The 17,302-nt window shown below is 34.5% G+C and overlaps 1 protein-coding gene across 3 annotated transcripts in view; it reads right to left on the bottom strand.

Moving 5' to 3' along the window:
* The window catches only part of LOC132092162 (kelch-like protein 29), a 240,087-nt gene extending 223,095 nt beyond the window's left edge, over window positions 1-16,992 (bottom strand). The window contains exons 1-2 of one of the 3 annotated variants that reach the window (XM_059498263.1): window positions 16,753-16,992; window positions 514-582 (exon numbers count right to left, since the gene is read on the bottom strand). Coding sequence is in view for 1 of the 3 variants with exons in the window: in XM_059498266.1 (XP_059354249.1) it covers window positions 514-543 (30 nt within the window). In the remaining 2 variants the exon portion in view is untranslated. The remainder of the gene's footprint in view (window positions 1-513; window positions 583-16,752) is intronic. The other 2 variants (XM_059498266.1, XM_059498264.1) reach the window with 2 other exon arrangements.
* Window positions 16,993-17,302: the final 310 nt, after the last annotated feature.

Here is a 17,302-nt window from a genome sequence, read left to right as displayed (position 1 = left end):
TTTATAAAAAAAAAAGAAAGAAAAAAAATTACTGACCAGTAGTGTATATTGTTATCACAAAATATTTATATTTTAAAAACATAGCTTTTTTTTTTTTTTTTTTTTTTTTTTTTACTTTTTATTCATCAAAGTATCCTAAAAAACTATCACATGTTCTGAAAAAATATTAAGTAGCAGAACTGTTTCCAACTTTGATAATGAATCATCATATTAGAATGATTTCTAAAGGATCATGTGATAATGTTCCTAAAAATTCAGCTTTGCATCACAGAAATAAATATATATATATTTATATAAATAAATAAATATTTTTTTTTTTCCCATAAAACAATCCAGTGTAAGGAGGAGAAAAAAAAACATTCAAATGGTTGAGACAAGTTCTGTTAATACAAAAGGGAAAAAAAAACAAACCAGCTGTACACAGTCTGCTATAAATGAGCTAACTGATGCATCTTTTTGACAGGCAAGAGGGTGTAAAGATATAAAACAGGATCTTCTGAGATTTTGCGGTACCTTGGGTCTGTGCTGGATGATGATGCTCATCACAGACTAATTAGATCTTTGGAGTATACTCAGGTACGGCTGCAAAGACAAAGAGAACATGATCAGTAAACACACACACACACACACACACAGAGAGAGAGAGAGAGAAAGTATTAAAATAATATAGTGGTAATTAGTACCCACTGTAACTGCTGTGAGACAGTGTTAATCAAAAACAATACATATTTCTCACACTAATGTATAAACTATTCAAACTGGAAATTTGGATTGGGCATATCTAATTGTTTTCTGTATTAAAAAAAAAAATTATTAATACCTTAAAGCGATAGTTCACCCAAAAAAGAAAATTACCCCATGATTTACTTCCCCTCAAGCCATCCTAGGTCTATGTGACTTTCTTCTTTCAAACAAATACAATCAGAGTTATATAAAAAATGCCCTGGCTCTTCCAAGCTTTATAATGATGGTGAATATATGCTGAGATTATGCTGAGAAGTGCATCCATCCATCATAAAAAGTGCTCCACACGGCTCATTCTGAAGTAAAGCGATGCATTTGTCTAAAAAACCTACACCTACGTCTTGTGTCATCCGCTGGAACACTTTCTCATGAACGCGCATTTGCATTATTGATTCTTTAGTTTGTCGGCTAATTACTGTGAAACTATTTTGAAACAGTCTGTAATGTATAAAGCAGTATATAAATAAAGGTGACGACTTAAAATACACTTGTTTCTTATTAACAGATTTTCGCTTCACAAGACATTAACTGATGGACTAGAGTCATGGATTATATTTTTTTATCAGCTGTTTGGATTCTCATTCTGATGGCACCCATTCACTGCAGAGGATCCACTGTTGAGCAAGCAAGTGATGCAATTCTCGTTTATTGGTAACATACTACTATAAGACTTTGTTAACACTTACCACATTGTGTAAAGAAAGATACATGGCCTATATCAACACAAGCATGATACTGACAAATACAAATGAACTGAAGCACAACAGAAACAACCTAAGAAGTGCAACATCCAGCACTAAAAACATGCTGCTTTCAATAGTCCCTTCAAATGGGAAATTGCCAAAGAAACAAGAGTTATAGGACTCTTTTCCTGGTAATGATAACCAGACCTCTATAATGGAGTAGACAAGTCAGATTTCTCTGAGGCACATAAATATCATTCACTTATGAACCTCCATTTAAGTCACATGGTGCAATCAAATGACGAAGCCGTCGAGATGAAGTCATGACACAGTAAATCAAGTGAAAATCAAGTGAATTTTGAGCTTTTACAGGCACAAAAAAAGAAAAGGAGCAAAACACTGATAGGGAGTAATAAACCCTTCTTTTCCCTATTACATAAACTTAATAGGATTCGGAATGCAATCACTGTCTAACCTAATGCTTTTAGAGACACAGAGGAGGATCTCATCAGATTGCGTCTGGACAGAATGATTCCCTTGTCTCCACTTTTCTGTTCGCTCATCTTGCACATTTCCTGACCCCTTCGTCTCCACTTCACATATCTGCCCTCGTACTTACAGACTGATCGGAGACAATAAAGAAATGGACGAATGTTTACTTTGTCATGAAATGAGAAATGTACTTCCATTATATCATACAAGATCATTTCGCCATTGGCTCCTGCTTGCACAACTCTGCTTTTTCTGTCTCGCTCCCAGCATTCATTTGCACCTTGTCAAGGAAACAAACATTTTATGTCAAGGCAATGGGAATTAAATTCGTAAAGAAAATGCATGGTAGATTATCTTCAATTATGAAAACTGCCAGAACAGGAGAACAAAAATAGATATTCAAACCATCCTCTGCGGTGAAGAAATTAAATTAATGTACTGCTAAATGTACTGTTAGAATTCAAATATAACATCCATAGGGCATAAACTTATCATTTATTTCAGAACTGTGTAATGCTACAAACTGAAATGTGGTTCTTAGTACTTATTGATTAGCTTTGAGGTCAGATACACTAGTGTACTAAGAGGTTGACCAAATTTTTGTATACACAATACACAAGTCTTTCTCTTCAGGAAACGGTGCAAAAATATAGAACTTCCACGGCAATAAAAAAATGTGTCAAACAAAATGTTCTATAGCAAGGGTGTTCAAACGGGGGTCCACAGCGGTAGAGCAGGGGGTCAGCTAATTAATGTTTGGTCACAAAAAAAAAAATGTAAAAAAAAAAAAAAAAAAATTTTTTTTGCACATTTACGGTTACAGTTACGGTTCATTGTGACGCGATAAAAAGTTCTCGGAAAGGAAAACGAGACGGCAGAGAGTAGTTTTCTTTATTTTGCAAAAGATTCCACACGCACACACAACATATTTTTGTGACATTGCAGCCTGTTCTTTATCAAAATAAAATACAATTAAAGAAAACAAATAAAAGCATCTAGATACTTTCGTAAATATGGAAACATTTTGATTCATGATGAATGAGAGAGGTAGGCATCAGTTTCACCTTGGATTGGATTGACTGTTTTATATCCTAAACGCATAGCCTTAACTTTAGAGGATTTGTTGAGAGAAATTAATAACTGTGTTTATGTTTGTAAACATTTAGCCTTAGCCTACTGGCATTTTAGCCTACATTATTTCTGAATGTTAAAGGCTAATAAAATGCTACATGAGCCTTTACGCGACTTTGGCTATGTTTTGATTTAGATTTTTTTTTCACCCTCAAATTTTTTAACAATGCAGCAAACATTTTTCAATATCTTAAAAATACTTTGATGTCTTTAAAATGTTGATAGATTTTTTCTTTTGTTTAGAAGCCTACATTTGGCCAAAATCTTGAAAGGATGATACTGTATTGACTGTGACGAAGCACAGCGTGTTATAGGCTAACGTTACCAGATCTCTTCCTGTTTTCTTTCTGAGTAAAGAAAACGCTGTGCATTATTATTATTAGCCTATTATAGGCAAGGAAAATTAAACTAAAATTTAAATTTAAAAAAAAAATATATAAAATGTATTCAAAATATTAATAAAAACTATAATAGCATATAATTAATACTAAAATAACACTGCTACTAACAGCTAGCAAGAGTTTTTAAAAACATGAAAAAGAAATTGCCATTCACTTCACACAATTCACACAATGGCAGTAGCCTGCATCTACCTAAATCTGATTAACAAAGCAGGCAGCAATCAGTCCTGCTAACTTCCCGTTTCATCAGGAAATGTCAATACCAGAAAGATAAACTGCTCGTAAAGTCAATTCATGAGGATTTTGCTTGGTTAGTTACAATTCTGCACACATAATTCCTGCAAAGTAATTTTCAGTGTATTAACTGCAAGCACCATCTTGGGCCCCGAGTTAAGTGTTTTCCTCAGGGCACAGTCACGATCGAGCTGTATCATGAACTTGGTAACTTAGTGACACTCTTGGTCTACTCGAATTGTACCTGCAATCCTTCAATTAGCAACTAACCTCCTCAACCATTAGTCACAAACCACTCGGACATGTCCGAAACGGAGTAGGACACCTAACAGTGAAAAATCACTTTCCAAGCCGTAAAAGATCCTGCTTTGAAATCTCCATGTCCCAATTATTGTTCACCTGCCAACACGAAGTCAAGCCATAAATCATTTTTGTAATTATCAATTGATTAAAAAGCGCTATCTGATAGAGAAAGCGGCCCACAGACCTTATACATCAATTTTAATGACACTTCTTAATCCAAAAGACTTGGCAATCACCAGAGACCAATTACAGGCCATGAGATAGAGGCAAACCATTAATAACAAGAGTTAGCCTGTTTCGCCTCAACATGGTTTGGAAAAAGAGCTTGCAGGGGTTCATTTAAAATTGACTGGTAATCCACAAGCATCATGTATCACCAAATCTGGAACGTCATGATGTTACGCTTTTCAAGAAAACCAATGGACCCATGAAGTGCATTAAAAAAAATACTTCACACACTACTATCATAGTTCAAGCTGAGCAGAGGAAATAATTCATTTGAAATACTCAAACACCTACAGAGCAAAACTAAATTAATATACTTTTTAAGACACCAAAAAAAATTGGATTGGACTCAATAAAAATACAAAATATTATCCAACAGTCCCTAGATACACTTCATGGCCAAAGGTTTTGTGAAGCCACAAAAACTGTGGAAACTGTTAGGAAGGGCCAGTGGTTTTGAAAGTAAACTTTCAGGTATATACATACTTTTGGCCATTTAGTATGTATATATTAGACCAATCTACAATTTTGTAACTGATGCAAAAAAAAAAAAATTATGACCAGTCTTAAAGGAAAAAAAATCAGATTACTAACTTGTAACTGAGCAGTTTATGCAACCGGCCTGTTTTAACACTGATAATAACAAGAGCAGCAAAATCAGCATATTAGTATGACTTCTGAAGGATCATGCGACACTCAAGACTGATGTAATGATGCTGAAAATTCAGCTTTGCATCACAGGAATAAATTACATTTTTAAGTATATTTATATAGAAAACAGCAATTTTAAGTTGTAATAATATTTCACAATATCGCTGTTTTTACTGTATCAAAAAAAATGCAGCCTAAGAGACTTCTTTCAAAAAATATTTAAAAATGGTTTTTATATCCAGTACAAATTCAGTAGATTTAGCTTCAAAATAGGACTGTATGAGTTAGGGGTGGGGTGGGATAAAAATTGTAATTGTGATTTTTTTTTAATGCTTCAGGCTTGGTGTGCTCATTTTTAGGGCTGCACAATTTAGCCCAAAACTTTGTGATTATGACTATAAAATAATTTGAAAACAGTGACCAGTGAAATTCTTTAATATTTTAAAATGTGACACTGGACCACAAAACCAGTCATAAGGGTCAATTTTTCGAAATTGAGATTTATACAACATATGAAAGCTGAATAAATAAGCTTTCCATTCATGTATGCTTTATACGGATCTGACAATATTTGGCCGATATACAGCTATTTGAAAATCTGGAATCTGAGGGTGCAGAAAAATCAAAATACTGAGGAAATCACCTTTAAATTTGTCCAAATGAATTTTTAGCAATGCATATTGCTAATCGAAAGTTAAGTTTTGATATATTTATGGTAGGAAATGTACAAAATATCTTCATTGAACATGATCTTTACTTAATATCCTAATGATTTTTGGCATAAAAGAAAAATCTATCATTTTGACCCATACAATGTTTTTTTGGCTACTGCTACAAATATACCTCAGCGTCATAAGACTTAAGGTTTTGTGGTCCAGAGTCACAAATTACTAATATTATAGCCAAATGAAAATGTTAAACAAATAAATAAATGAAACTATTTCACTGTATTCAACAAATTTAAGTGACTTTGAAAAATCAAATAAAAAAGTTGAAATAACTTTATATCTAAACATGTACGACAGCAACCGAAACTTAAGTAAAGTTGAAGTGAGTGGCATTTTTTTAGCGTGTCCTTTTGTTTGATATGTAATGCAAAGAAATGTTATTTGTGGCTCTGTACATTTACATGACTGTATATAATTATCAATAACCATTTGATAAAGGCTTTTCAAGTTTCTTGGTTCTACACGTCTCTTTCCTTTGTGCTTTGGCGTCACATAGGACAGAAAATTATACTTTTTTCACATCAACAGCAGAAGTTAAAATTCCTTCTGCACACAAAGCGACTAATAACAGTGGACATTTGCTCATTTTTCCTCCATAATTGTGCTCCCTGCCGCCTGCATTTCTTAATGAAGGAGGCAACAGATAATTTCCTAAACCATATTATTCCAAATACAGCATGACAGTGGCAGCGCCACCCTCAAAATGAGGTCCATACCCAAATCATCTCACTTTCTTAATTTGTGCCTCTCTCCAACAGTGCTACAAATTTTCACTGAGCTACATTTGGGAGACACAAATTGTCTGGGACACTTCCAGATTTATCATCAATGTTAATAACATGCCGCATAATCCGCTCAGTACAAAAGGAAATCAGAGCAAAGTCAAATTATTCAATTGTGTAAAGGGCCATAAATAGTAGTTGTAAACAGGAACAAATGCACTATCCGTAATTTAAAGAAGCAATGCAGCACTATGGGCCAGTTCCTCCTGCTTGCAGTCAGTTTCATCCAGCTAAAAGTTCACGTTGTGGGAATGGGAACATCTAGTAGCGACCTCCTGTGTGAACCTGGCACGATGTAACCGTTAGGCTCGTCTCTGTCCCTAAAACAAATTGCTGCACTCTGACTAAACTTTCAGAAAAAGATACCGCCTGAAGCAAATAATTCCATCACTGGATAAACGGATATCAGAGACGTGAATATGATTACATCCCTTCTGAGGTGCGCTGATTGCTTTTGATGAAAGCGATGAAGAGTCTTTAATGACACGTCTGTAGCTGTACGACTCGTTCCTGTAATCATTTCCCTCAGTGCAGATTCTATAAAAACCCATGCAGAAACTGATGGATTGGTATTTTGGTATGACAACATGAAACAACATTTGAAATGTATTTAAAGTGACAAAAATAATATTTTACTCACCATCATGTTGTTCTGAAACCATGTGACTTTCTTTCTTCCATATAACACAACCACAGAATGTCCATGCCCTCTTTTACAACAAATAATTACTTGCATAAAGCTTCCATACAATTTTTTATTTTTTTTAAAGATATTTTTGAAAGAAGACTATAATTCTCACCAAGGCTATGTTTATTTGAAATATGGTAAAAACATTAATATTGTGAAATATTTTGACAATTTAAGACAACTCTTTACTAGTTGAATATATTTTAAAATGTAATTTATTTTTCAAAGCTGAAATTTTCAGCATCATTACTCCAGGTTTCAGTGTCACATGATCCTTTAGAAATCATTCTAATGTGCTGACTTGATACTCAAAAATCATTTTGTATTATCAATGTTGAAAACAGTTGTGCTGCTTAATATGTGTAAATTATTATATTTTATATATGACTTTGATGAATAAAGTTCAAAAGAACAGCATTTATTTGGAATGGAAATCGTAAGTTACATTACAAGTGTCCCTTTCAATCAATATACTATTCTATATATATATATACACTGAATAAAATTCAGTTCAGCCATTCAAATCAGCAATTCAAGTTCATTTTAAATTCTAAATAAAGTTTGATAGAAAAGGACAATATAAAGCACCAAAAAGTAATCATGCACAATATTCAAGGTTTTCTAAAGCCAATATGATCCCTAAGCATGCTATAGGTGAGTTTTAGCAAATGACCTTTTGGTAAACAGAAAGAACTAAATGTATCATGTGACATCAGATGCATGGCTTTTTTAAAAGCTCAACAGTGTGGAAAACGATCCACATTTGCATAGCAAAGAGCCACTTGGAAATTTTACAAAACAAATCATTTTCTGTGCCAAAGACAACAGAAAGTTTCTGAACAACTCCAGGGTGAGTAAACAATCACAAAACATTTATTTCTGACTGAACTAACCCTTTAACCCCCTCTTAAAGACACAAAAGTGTTTGACGGTAGCCATTGACTACCATAGCATTTCCCCCCCTACTATTGAAGTTAATGGTTACCGTCAAATGTCTGGGTTACCAACATTCTTCAAAATATCTTCTTTTCAGATTAAAAAACAAAAACAAAAACTCACATAGGTTTGGAACGTGAGGGTGTGTAAATTATAACATTTTCATTTTGGGGTGAACTATCCCTTTAAAGCAATACCCTAGTGGACATAAAGATAACTTCATAAAACAGACTACATCATTCATAACCAGGATGGGCCAGCTGTTTAGTTAAGCAGAACTTTAGTTAAAAGTGGATGCTAAGCAGGTTCTTATTAAAGCACATGTTAATGTCCATGATGACCCCAGAGGGGCAGTATTTAGTGGCTAGTTTCCCAGCTACGGCACGCCAGTCCACAGAGGCCAAGTGCAGCTAGAAAAATCATAAATCATCTGCGTTGTTTTACACCTGAACTCTCTCTAATGCCCCAGATAGAGCCGCTATCCTCGAAGGCAGATTCAATTATTTACCCAGCAAATAAATGATTACATAATGCCCAAGAATGCAGTGTCCCAAAGTACCGCATACTTCCCAGCCATGTCTGACTATTTGTTTCCTTCTGAAACATTTAGAGGGAAGAAATTATTATACTTGAAAATGGATACGTGATAGAATGCAAATAGAGGATGTAAATATGGAGAGTCGAATAAAATGGTGAGGAGAGGGAGCGTGCTGAAGATCTGTCAGGTGTGAGAGGGATTTGAGAGCGGTCCGCTTAACCTCCCCCCCGCTGGGTATCAGTGCTGCCGGGAGGGGCTCCAGATTACAGGCTCCGATAAGCACTACATTCACTGCTCATTAAACCAACATACAAGTGCTTTGATTCACCCTAGTGAGTCTATTTTTAAAAAGCACTGACTTCTGAATTTGCAGTGTAGTCACAGGTCTCAAACTAGGGAATTACCTCAAGTTAGCAGCATGCAATTGTTAGCATATTGTTTTAAAATACAAAATTAAATCAAAACTGAGTTTTATTCTTAAATGGGGGGTACAATGGTGTTTCGTGTATTCAGAGTTGTTCACAGAGTTAAAGAGATGGATTCACATGCTAAACATGGCCAAAGTTGTAAAAAATAATTCAGAAGAATGACTGAGAATTTCTGTGCCGAAAATCTTACTTCCGGGTTGGTACAAGTTTCGGCTGTTTTTTTTCTATCGTAGATCTAATGACGTAGACAAGAGCGGAACATAGAGCGGAACTCCTTATATGAGCATTTCTCCCGGAAAAAGCGCCCGCGCACACACATTGATCAGAGGAGAGCGAGGCCGCACACATCAACACGATTCAAAATCGTCGGCAGCGCTGCGTAGGATTTGTTCGAGAATGCCTCCAAATAAGTGTGGTTTTGGTTTTGAGGGAAAGTTTACCGTGTTCAGCTTCCCCAAGGACCCAACGTTACATGAACAGTGGATGCAGTTTGTTTCTCCAAGCAACGGAGTGTAGTAAGTGCCTTTGTCATTTGATTGACGAATGTTTTATAAACAAGGCCCAAGTCGACGCTGGATTTGCACATCGTTTGCTATTAAAACATGGAGCCGTCCCTGTGATAAAAGACCACATTCATGTAAGTACAATTGCATCAGATTTCTGTATTTTGTTGGAAATAAGCACATAAGTGAATATATGTTAATGGAAACAACACAAAACATCAGTATTATAGCTCCGCCCACGGAACGCCTCCAGGAGCTCGGCTTTTTCCGGAAAGAATCGGAAAGCTGTATTTTTCTTTTATAAATATGATAAAACTTAAGACTTTTTGGATATATGAAGGATGCAGTACTACTCTATAGGTACTCAAGATTAACATGAGATCAGGTGAAACTGTGTATGTTATGTATCCTTTAATAAACGTCTGTCTTTTGTTACAGTTCATCAGTGCATGAAATGTTATTCTAAAGAAAAGTCTTTCTGCTTTTAAATTGATTTCAGCGCAATACAATGTACAACTAAATAAACAAATTCATAAATTCAAGCAATCCGAGCCCAAAATAAATTTTTTTGATTCTCATTATCATAATACTATAATAATTTTAATGTAGCCTACTAATTATCATTTAATGTAGTAATAATAATAATAATAATACATTAATTTACAAACATGAATAAGTTTACTAAATTATTATTATTATCCTTCATTTAATTTTCTTAAAATGTACAATGTAATTAATACTAATACATAAAATGTATGTTAAATTATTATTATTATTATTATTATTATTATTTATAACAATAATTTTGAATTTTCTCATTACTAATTTAATTTAATTTACTTCACAACAATATTAATAATACTTTACATACATTAAATGTATTCTATTAGTATTATTGTCATTGTTTTTCATTTAATTTACTTATAATAAATTAGCAATATTATTAATAATTATAAAATGAATAATATTCTTTAAAAGGAATAATAAATAATAATAATAATAATAATAACAACAAATACTAGCATCATGTAAAAGTTAATAAATTATTATTATTATTATAATTATTTGGTCACTATGAATTTACAATATTATTAATAACAACAACAACAACAACAATAATAATATTAATTGTAATTGTATTATTATACCAATAATTTAGAATTCCTAATTTCATTTAATGTACTTTACAACAACAATATTAATAATATTACTTTACATACATTAAATGCATTATTTCTATTATTATTATGCATTATGTCAACTTTCTAGATGTCTCTTAATGTAAGTCTATGAGAATTTTTTCTTCTTTTTTTTGGGACCATTCAGTTTGCCTACAAAAGTTATCGCACATCTTCTAAACAACCTACACAAACAGAAACATTATTCATGTCTCTAGCACAAACTCTGTGGGATGAGTAACATGCCACGTCTCACACTTAAGAGTTAGTTTATTAAAATCCCTAACACTATGTACAGTGTGAGCAATAGTAACAGTTACTATGCAAACCCAACAAATAACATCACATCAAATCCCAAAACACACAGTGAAATCCCACGCAACATTATTCCCCACTAAACATGACTTTCCCTCAGAAATGTCACATTACGAATATTAAATGCATTGCCACTTTTAAATTAAAATGCAAATGCTGCTTCATGCAGTCGCTAATGTCTATGAACGTAAAATCTGATTTCAAAGTTCATCAGGGATCCGACGTTGTTAAAAGCACTTTACAATCGCCAATCCAACATGAGTTTTCAAGCCGAGTATTCAAGCGAAATCCAGTTTGAAAACAGATGGAGAGAGAAAAGCTCTGCGAGTCTACAGAGCGGTGGGGTTGAAGGTGACAGCGCACGCAGTCTATGGATAGCGGACAACAGTCTCTAATGGCTCGCACAGCCTCTTAAGAGCTCGGAAACTGTGCAGTTTGCTCAAGGCCCTTTGCCCTCTACATTAGCAAGTATATTACTCCATTTGCTTTGGCTGGGAGCTGAATATTCCACATACTAATTCTCATCACAGACTCTGACATTCACTCAGCTATGTTTTCCCAACTGGCTTAGGTCCACAAATTATGAGGCAGTCTAACGTAGTCTCTCGCTGATTTGACCTCTCTGTGCGGCCCAACTGAGGAATTGTATTTGTCTTGTCAGCAGTTAGAGAGTGGTTTCCATCTCATCTGTTTGTTTCAGGCCGGTTCAGACTGCCAGCGCATCCTCGTGGGTTCAGTCTATATATGGCCTCAGCGTGCTGCATCTTTACACACTCCTGCAGATCGAGATTCACCCACAGTGACAAGGTTCAAACATGGAATTAGTGGTGACATGCTAGACATTTCTAGTTCCAAATGACTCAAACTGTCCTGAACCAATATCCCGGAGTAATTCATGTACTCAAACAGTACACTGACTGAACTGCTGTGAAGAGAGAACTGAAGATGAACACCGAGTCGAGCCAGATAATGACTCGTTCACGAGTCAAGAACCGTTTCTGTCAGACGTGTCCGATTCAAGAACCGATGAACTGATGATACTGCGCATGTGTGATTCAGCGTGAAGCAGACCGACACACAGACCGTCTGAACCGAACTGATTTTTTTGGTGATTGATTCTGAACTGATTCTGTGCTAATGTTATGAGCCCAGGTAAACCGAAGATTTGAATCAAGGGCAATCATCGCCAATGACGCCATTACGTCGAGCGCAAAAGAACCGGTGAACCGTTTTCTTCAACCGGTTTATTGAATCGAACGGTTTTTGCTATTTTTGGACCAAAATGTATTTTTGATGCTTCAAAATATTCTAACTGACCCTCTGATGTCACTTGGACTACTTTGATGATGTTTTTCTTACCTTTCTGGACATGGACAGTATACCGTACACACAGCTTCAATGGAGGGACTGAGAGCTCTCGGACTAAATCTAAAATATCTTAAACTGTGTTCTGAAAATGAACGGAGGTCTCACGGGTTTGGAACGACATGAGGGTGAGTTATTAATTACATAATTTAGATTTTTGGGTGAAATATCCCTTTAAGCATCATGCAAAATCAAACCTAAGTGAGCACATGTCACCTCAGAACTTTTTTAATTATTTTAAATGCAACTTTAAAGGGCAAAAAAATGTGGTAGCTCAAAAAAAAAAAAGAGTGTCATTCATGTGTCTAAATTTATTTAACTTGTTAGTCAAACAGTAACATGTTATGCAGAGCATTAAACCATTTCTGACCTTTCCCTGGTAGCAGAAAAACCATTTAAGGTGTTTACATGACCTCGCATGTCACTGACTTAATAAGGTTTAATATAACGGATGGAAACTCGCTGATTAGGCAACCGACAAAAACAACTTGCTCCTGCTTTTCCATCTGCAGCAGTGTAACAGGCCACCAAATTCAACAATATTTACATCTACTCATTTATTTGACTAACACTTTGTCACTTGGTTTAGCGGGCAATGCATTAGCAAAACACCCGGCAAAACATTCAGTGCAGACAGGTAATTTATCAAATCACAAACAAAACCTCAAGCCCAACTAATTAATAAAGATTCTGCCTTGGCGGCACAAGATGAAAATAATGTGACGGATGACATACATGACAGACGTTACCCACAATACTGCAGCCGAGAAACTGACGCAACCTCCATCTTCTAAATTAGGATCTGCTTTCATTACTTTTAAACAGTTCACAACCATAAATAGACACAGAACGAAATCAAACACTGCTCTCAAACTCAGCTTCACAGTATGTTTTGCATAAACAAGTCAAATGCCATATCAATAAAAGATATTCCAGATGTCTAAAATAACACCTCGACATTCTTATTTTTAGATTCTAAACATGCATGACACAGAACTGCTGCCCGGATTGTTTTATATAAAGATTAACCTACGTTTTCCAGGCGGTTCGTCTGAGGTTAGAAAAGATAATGCATTACAATAGACAGCCATGCTAAAAGATGGGGGCGTTTCTCTTTTTATAACACTCTTTTGAATATAAATGGATATAAATCGTCTTATTATAATAGCTGAAGTACAGAGTCGCTCACACGCTGTTGTTGACAAAGGATAGAAAGGATAGAAGGACATCAGTGTAAGCTTTTGAGTTTTACTGGTTTTCATAATGTACATTATGATAATATAAAATATTGAGAAACCAGATTAGGTACATGTAATATAAACCATGTTTATGACTATTGAATAAAATGGAATTAATATTAAAAAATAATATTAGGAATGCCACTGTTTTAGCTTTTGCAAGAAGCTTTTGAGTTTTACCAGTTTTCATACTGTGCTACTATCTATGATATAATACATCTGGAAACCATTTTGTACAATTATAGGAAAATGGAATTGATATTAGAAACGTCTTTAGCTTTTCAGAAAAGCTTTTGAGTTTTACCAGTTTTTATAATGTAATACTGCACTTGCAATTATGATAATATAATAAATGGGGAAACTGGATGAGGTTAAGTAAACCATGTGTATGATTATAGGTGGAAGTGCAATAATGCTGATGCTGATGACATTTCTCAAATTAAAACAATCATGATCAGTAATTGAATTATAATTTTGAGCAAAATAATTATGATAATATGTATGCAGCATGACTAAAAAGTTATAACTGACTGAAACTAGACTAAAAGTCAACTAAAAGAGGAGAGGCTGACTAAGTTTGATAAAAAAATAATAATAAAATAAAAAAAACATTTGACTAAGATCTAAGACTAAAAACAACTTACAAAATCAGAGCTGACAGAAAACACACGACTTGCCTGCTAAAATATAATCTGAGAAATTGATTCTCAATTAGTCATATCTTCATCGAGACATTGGGATTTATCAGAAATATTTGACTGAGGCACAGAGGTAAAAAGTGTCTAGTGATGTCCTCGGCTCTCAAGAACTCTGGCATTCATGCACTCAATCTGAAATTAAATCCAATGAGCTTTATAACTGTGACCTCACCTGTACAAGCCTTCCCATAGTGATCCTCTCCACTCATAACAATATACCTAGAAGGTATCCGTATCCTGAAAATAATAAAACCGCCTCGCTTTCGAAAAGAAATTCTCATCTCAGTCTTAAGAAAGCTGCTGAAATCTATCCCTGCTCAAATATTCTTCTATCCTGAAAACATATTAGCGCTGCCAAGGCAAAACCTCTCATTCTTTGTTCTTCCTTTTGTACAAAACATATTGATTTTGAAAAGAGAAGGACGGAACAATATGACCGGCACCACAACACTTCCAGGCACAGTGCAAATGTGCACTAAAATATAACTAAACATAGTCCAACCTTAAGAGTATTCAGCAATATTTCTGCAATCATGCATACTACTGGAAGTGTCAAAACACTGATGTGACGTGTGCGACTGCTAAGAGCATCCAAACTGTAAGCCTTTAATCCCGCGCATGTGCCAAGCTGCAACCTGATACATTTGCCAATGTTATCAATGTCTGCGTCTGCGAACATGACAGCACTGTTATTCCACACTTCTGTGTGTGCAAGAGAACACATGCATAGCATGACACGGACTATCACGACGACACGGGGGAAACAAGTCGAGTGTTATGCGTGTAGTGACTTGTGAAATATGTTTATATTGAGAGACAGCTGACCTCTGAGATAACATTGAACACACTTACAAATGCACTGCTGTATCATTTGCACTTGCAATCGATTTAGCTATCTGTAATAGTCCCATAACATTGTCTGGTAGGGATAAATTCAGATTGTATGTGTGTACTTACTGCAAAAAAACAAACAAAAAAAACCACTGTTTCTCTATGCATAATAGCCTACGGGTTCAACAAAAGCTTCCTACTGTATCAGACTCCCTTATGATATTGAACCAATCAATAAAGACATGCATGGAAAAAATTAATCCGGGCTCCTGGAGATCTACTTTCCTGCAGAGTTTAGTTTGACCTCTTATACAAGGGTTTTCAAAGGTCTGCAGCAACAACAACAAAAAATGTACTGAAGGGGGTCCCTGGACTGGCATGCAAAATAGAAATTATGTTTACATCAGTCATTTTATAAATTCTTTTAAAAATATATATATTTAAATATAAATATATAAATAAAAATATATAAATTGATCAATTTAAGAAACACACACACACACATATATATATATATATATATCAGTCAATATTTTATTCTGTATACATTATAATTAAATATAAATATAATAACTGATATGGACATTTCAGTTCATATCTTAGTCAATTTCAGCTTAAACCATATCAGTCCATTTTTTAAATCAGTTTAAAAAAAGTATATTCACTATTTTATTTACATTTATATTTAAATATAAATAGAAATTTAAAACGTGATATAGACTGAAATGGAAAATATATATCAGTCAATATTTTATTCTATATACATATGATATTTAAATATAAATTAAATAACATATTTTTTATATATTTTATGTTATATTTTTAATATGTGATATGTTTAAATGTATACATAAATAATGTAGCTTCAATAATATTTAAACTAAAACCATTAAAGCTACTGTTAAATATTAAAAACTTACAAATAAATATTAAAACTATTATTTAATATATTTTAATATGTAATAAATATTTAATTTGAAATAATTATATATATCAAGTTGCTTCGGTTAGTCTTATAGAGAGCAAAAAAAACATTAATTTTTCATTAGTAAATTGCATTCATATTCATTAGTAAAATGCAATAATGCTTGTGAGAGTAATTAAGTAATTAAACAAAAAATATTTGTAATTGGTTTTAAAGCTTATATATATATATATATATATATATATATATATATATATATATATATATATATATATATATATATATATATATATATATATAGAAGTAAACCAACACGTCTCCAAGTTGTCTACCTAGATAGCATTTTTGGGCATTTAAGATTTGAATTCACATATATTGCCATTAAAAGGCAGTCTACTTAGGTTAGGAGTTTTGTTTCACTTAAGGGTGGAAACTAAACTCTGCACGCAGGTGGATCTCCAGCGCCTCAGGCCAAACGGCAACTCGACTATTTGAAGTATCCAGGACAAAAGCATCTTCCATGCGGTCCAAGTGACCCAATCCAGCGTTCGCTATTAAATCCCAGCAGGAAGTTTTTCCACATCCAGCAAAAGAGGACGACACACGCGAACACCTTCACCAAAACACCTTCTGCCACCAGAACGCGCACGTGACATAATTGCGCTCCATGCAATAATAATGTACAGTTGCCATCTTCCACATCATCACCATCACCATCACCATCTCCAGCCTCACCTCCAGATCGAGTTGCCCAGTGATGCCAGGCGTCTGTCCTTGTTTCTCAGATGTGGATGCTGTTCCTCACGCGCTGGCGGTTGTTTCATCGCATGGCGCTGTAAAGTGTGCAGTGGACTCTCGCATCAGTAGCAGGTGTGTTTCTCTCTCTTTGTGCGCTGTAATGAGTTGGTCCGGGGAGTTGACAGATGTTGTCCGCACAGAGAGACGCGAGTGAATGCTGCTCAGGTCTCTCCCAGCTGATACTTTACTCCACATAAGCGCCTCCCACTTACAGCGCCATGAGCTCCGGCAGCGCGTTAGCGTGAGAATCGGCGACACCTTCTGGCGAAACGTGGAAGCGCAGCAAATTAACTAATCTAACAAAAGGTTATATATACTTAAAAAATGTTAAACTGCTTTTGCTATAAATTAAAAAATAAACCTAAACTCTGTCAAATATGCAGGGTTAACTACTGAAAAATTGACTAATATTTCACGTGGGTTTTATAAAATATTTTTTTTTTAATGTAAATTAAATAGTTACACAGTAAATTAAAAATATAATCCA

The sequence above is a fragment of the Carassius carassius genome, chromosome 18 (genome assembly GCF_963082965.1).
Source record: "Carassius carassius chromosome 18, fCarCar2.1, whole genome shotgun sequence".
NCBI classification, from domain to species: domain Eukaryota; kingdom Metazoa; phylum Chordata; class Actinopteri; order Cypriniformes; family Cyprinidae; genus Carassius; species Carassius carassius.
Note: the sequence above shows the minus strand (reverse complement) of the source record. Positions and strands in the feature narration are given on the sequence as shown.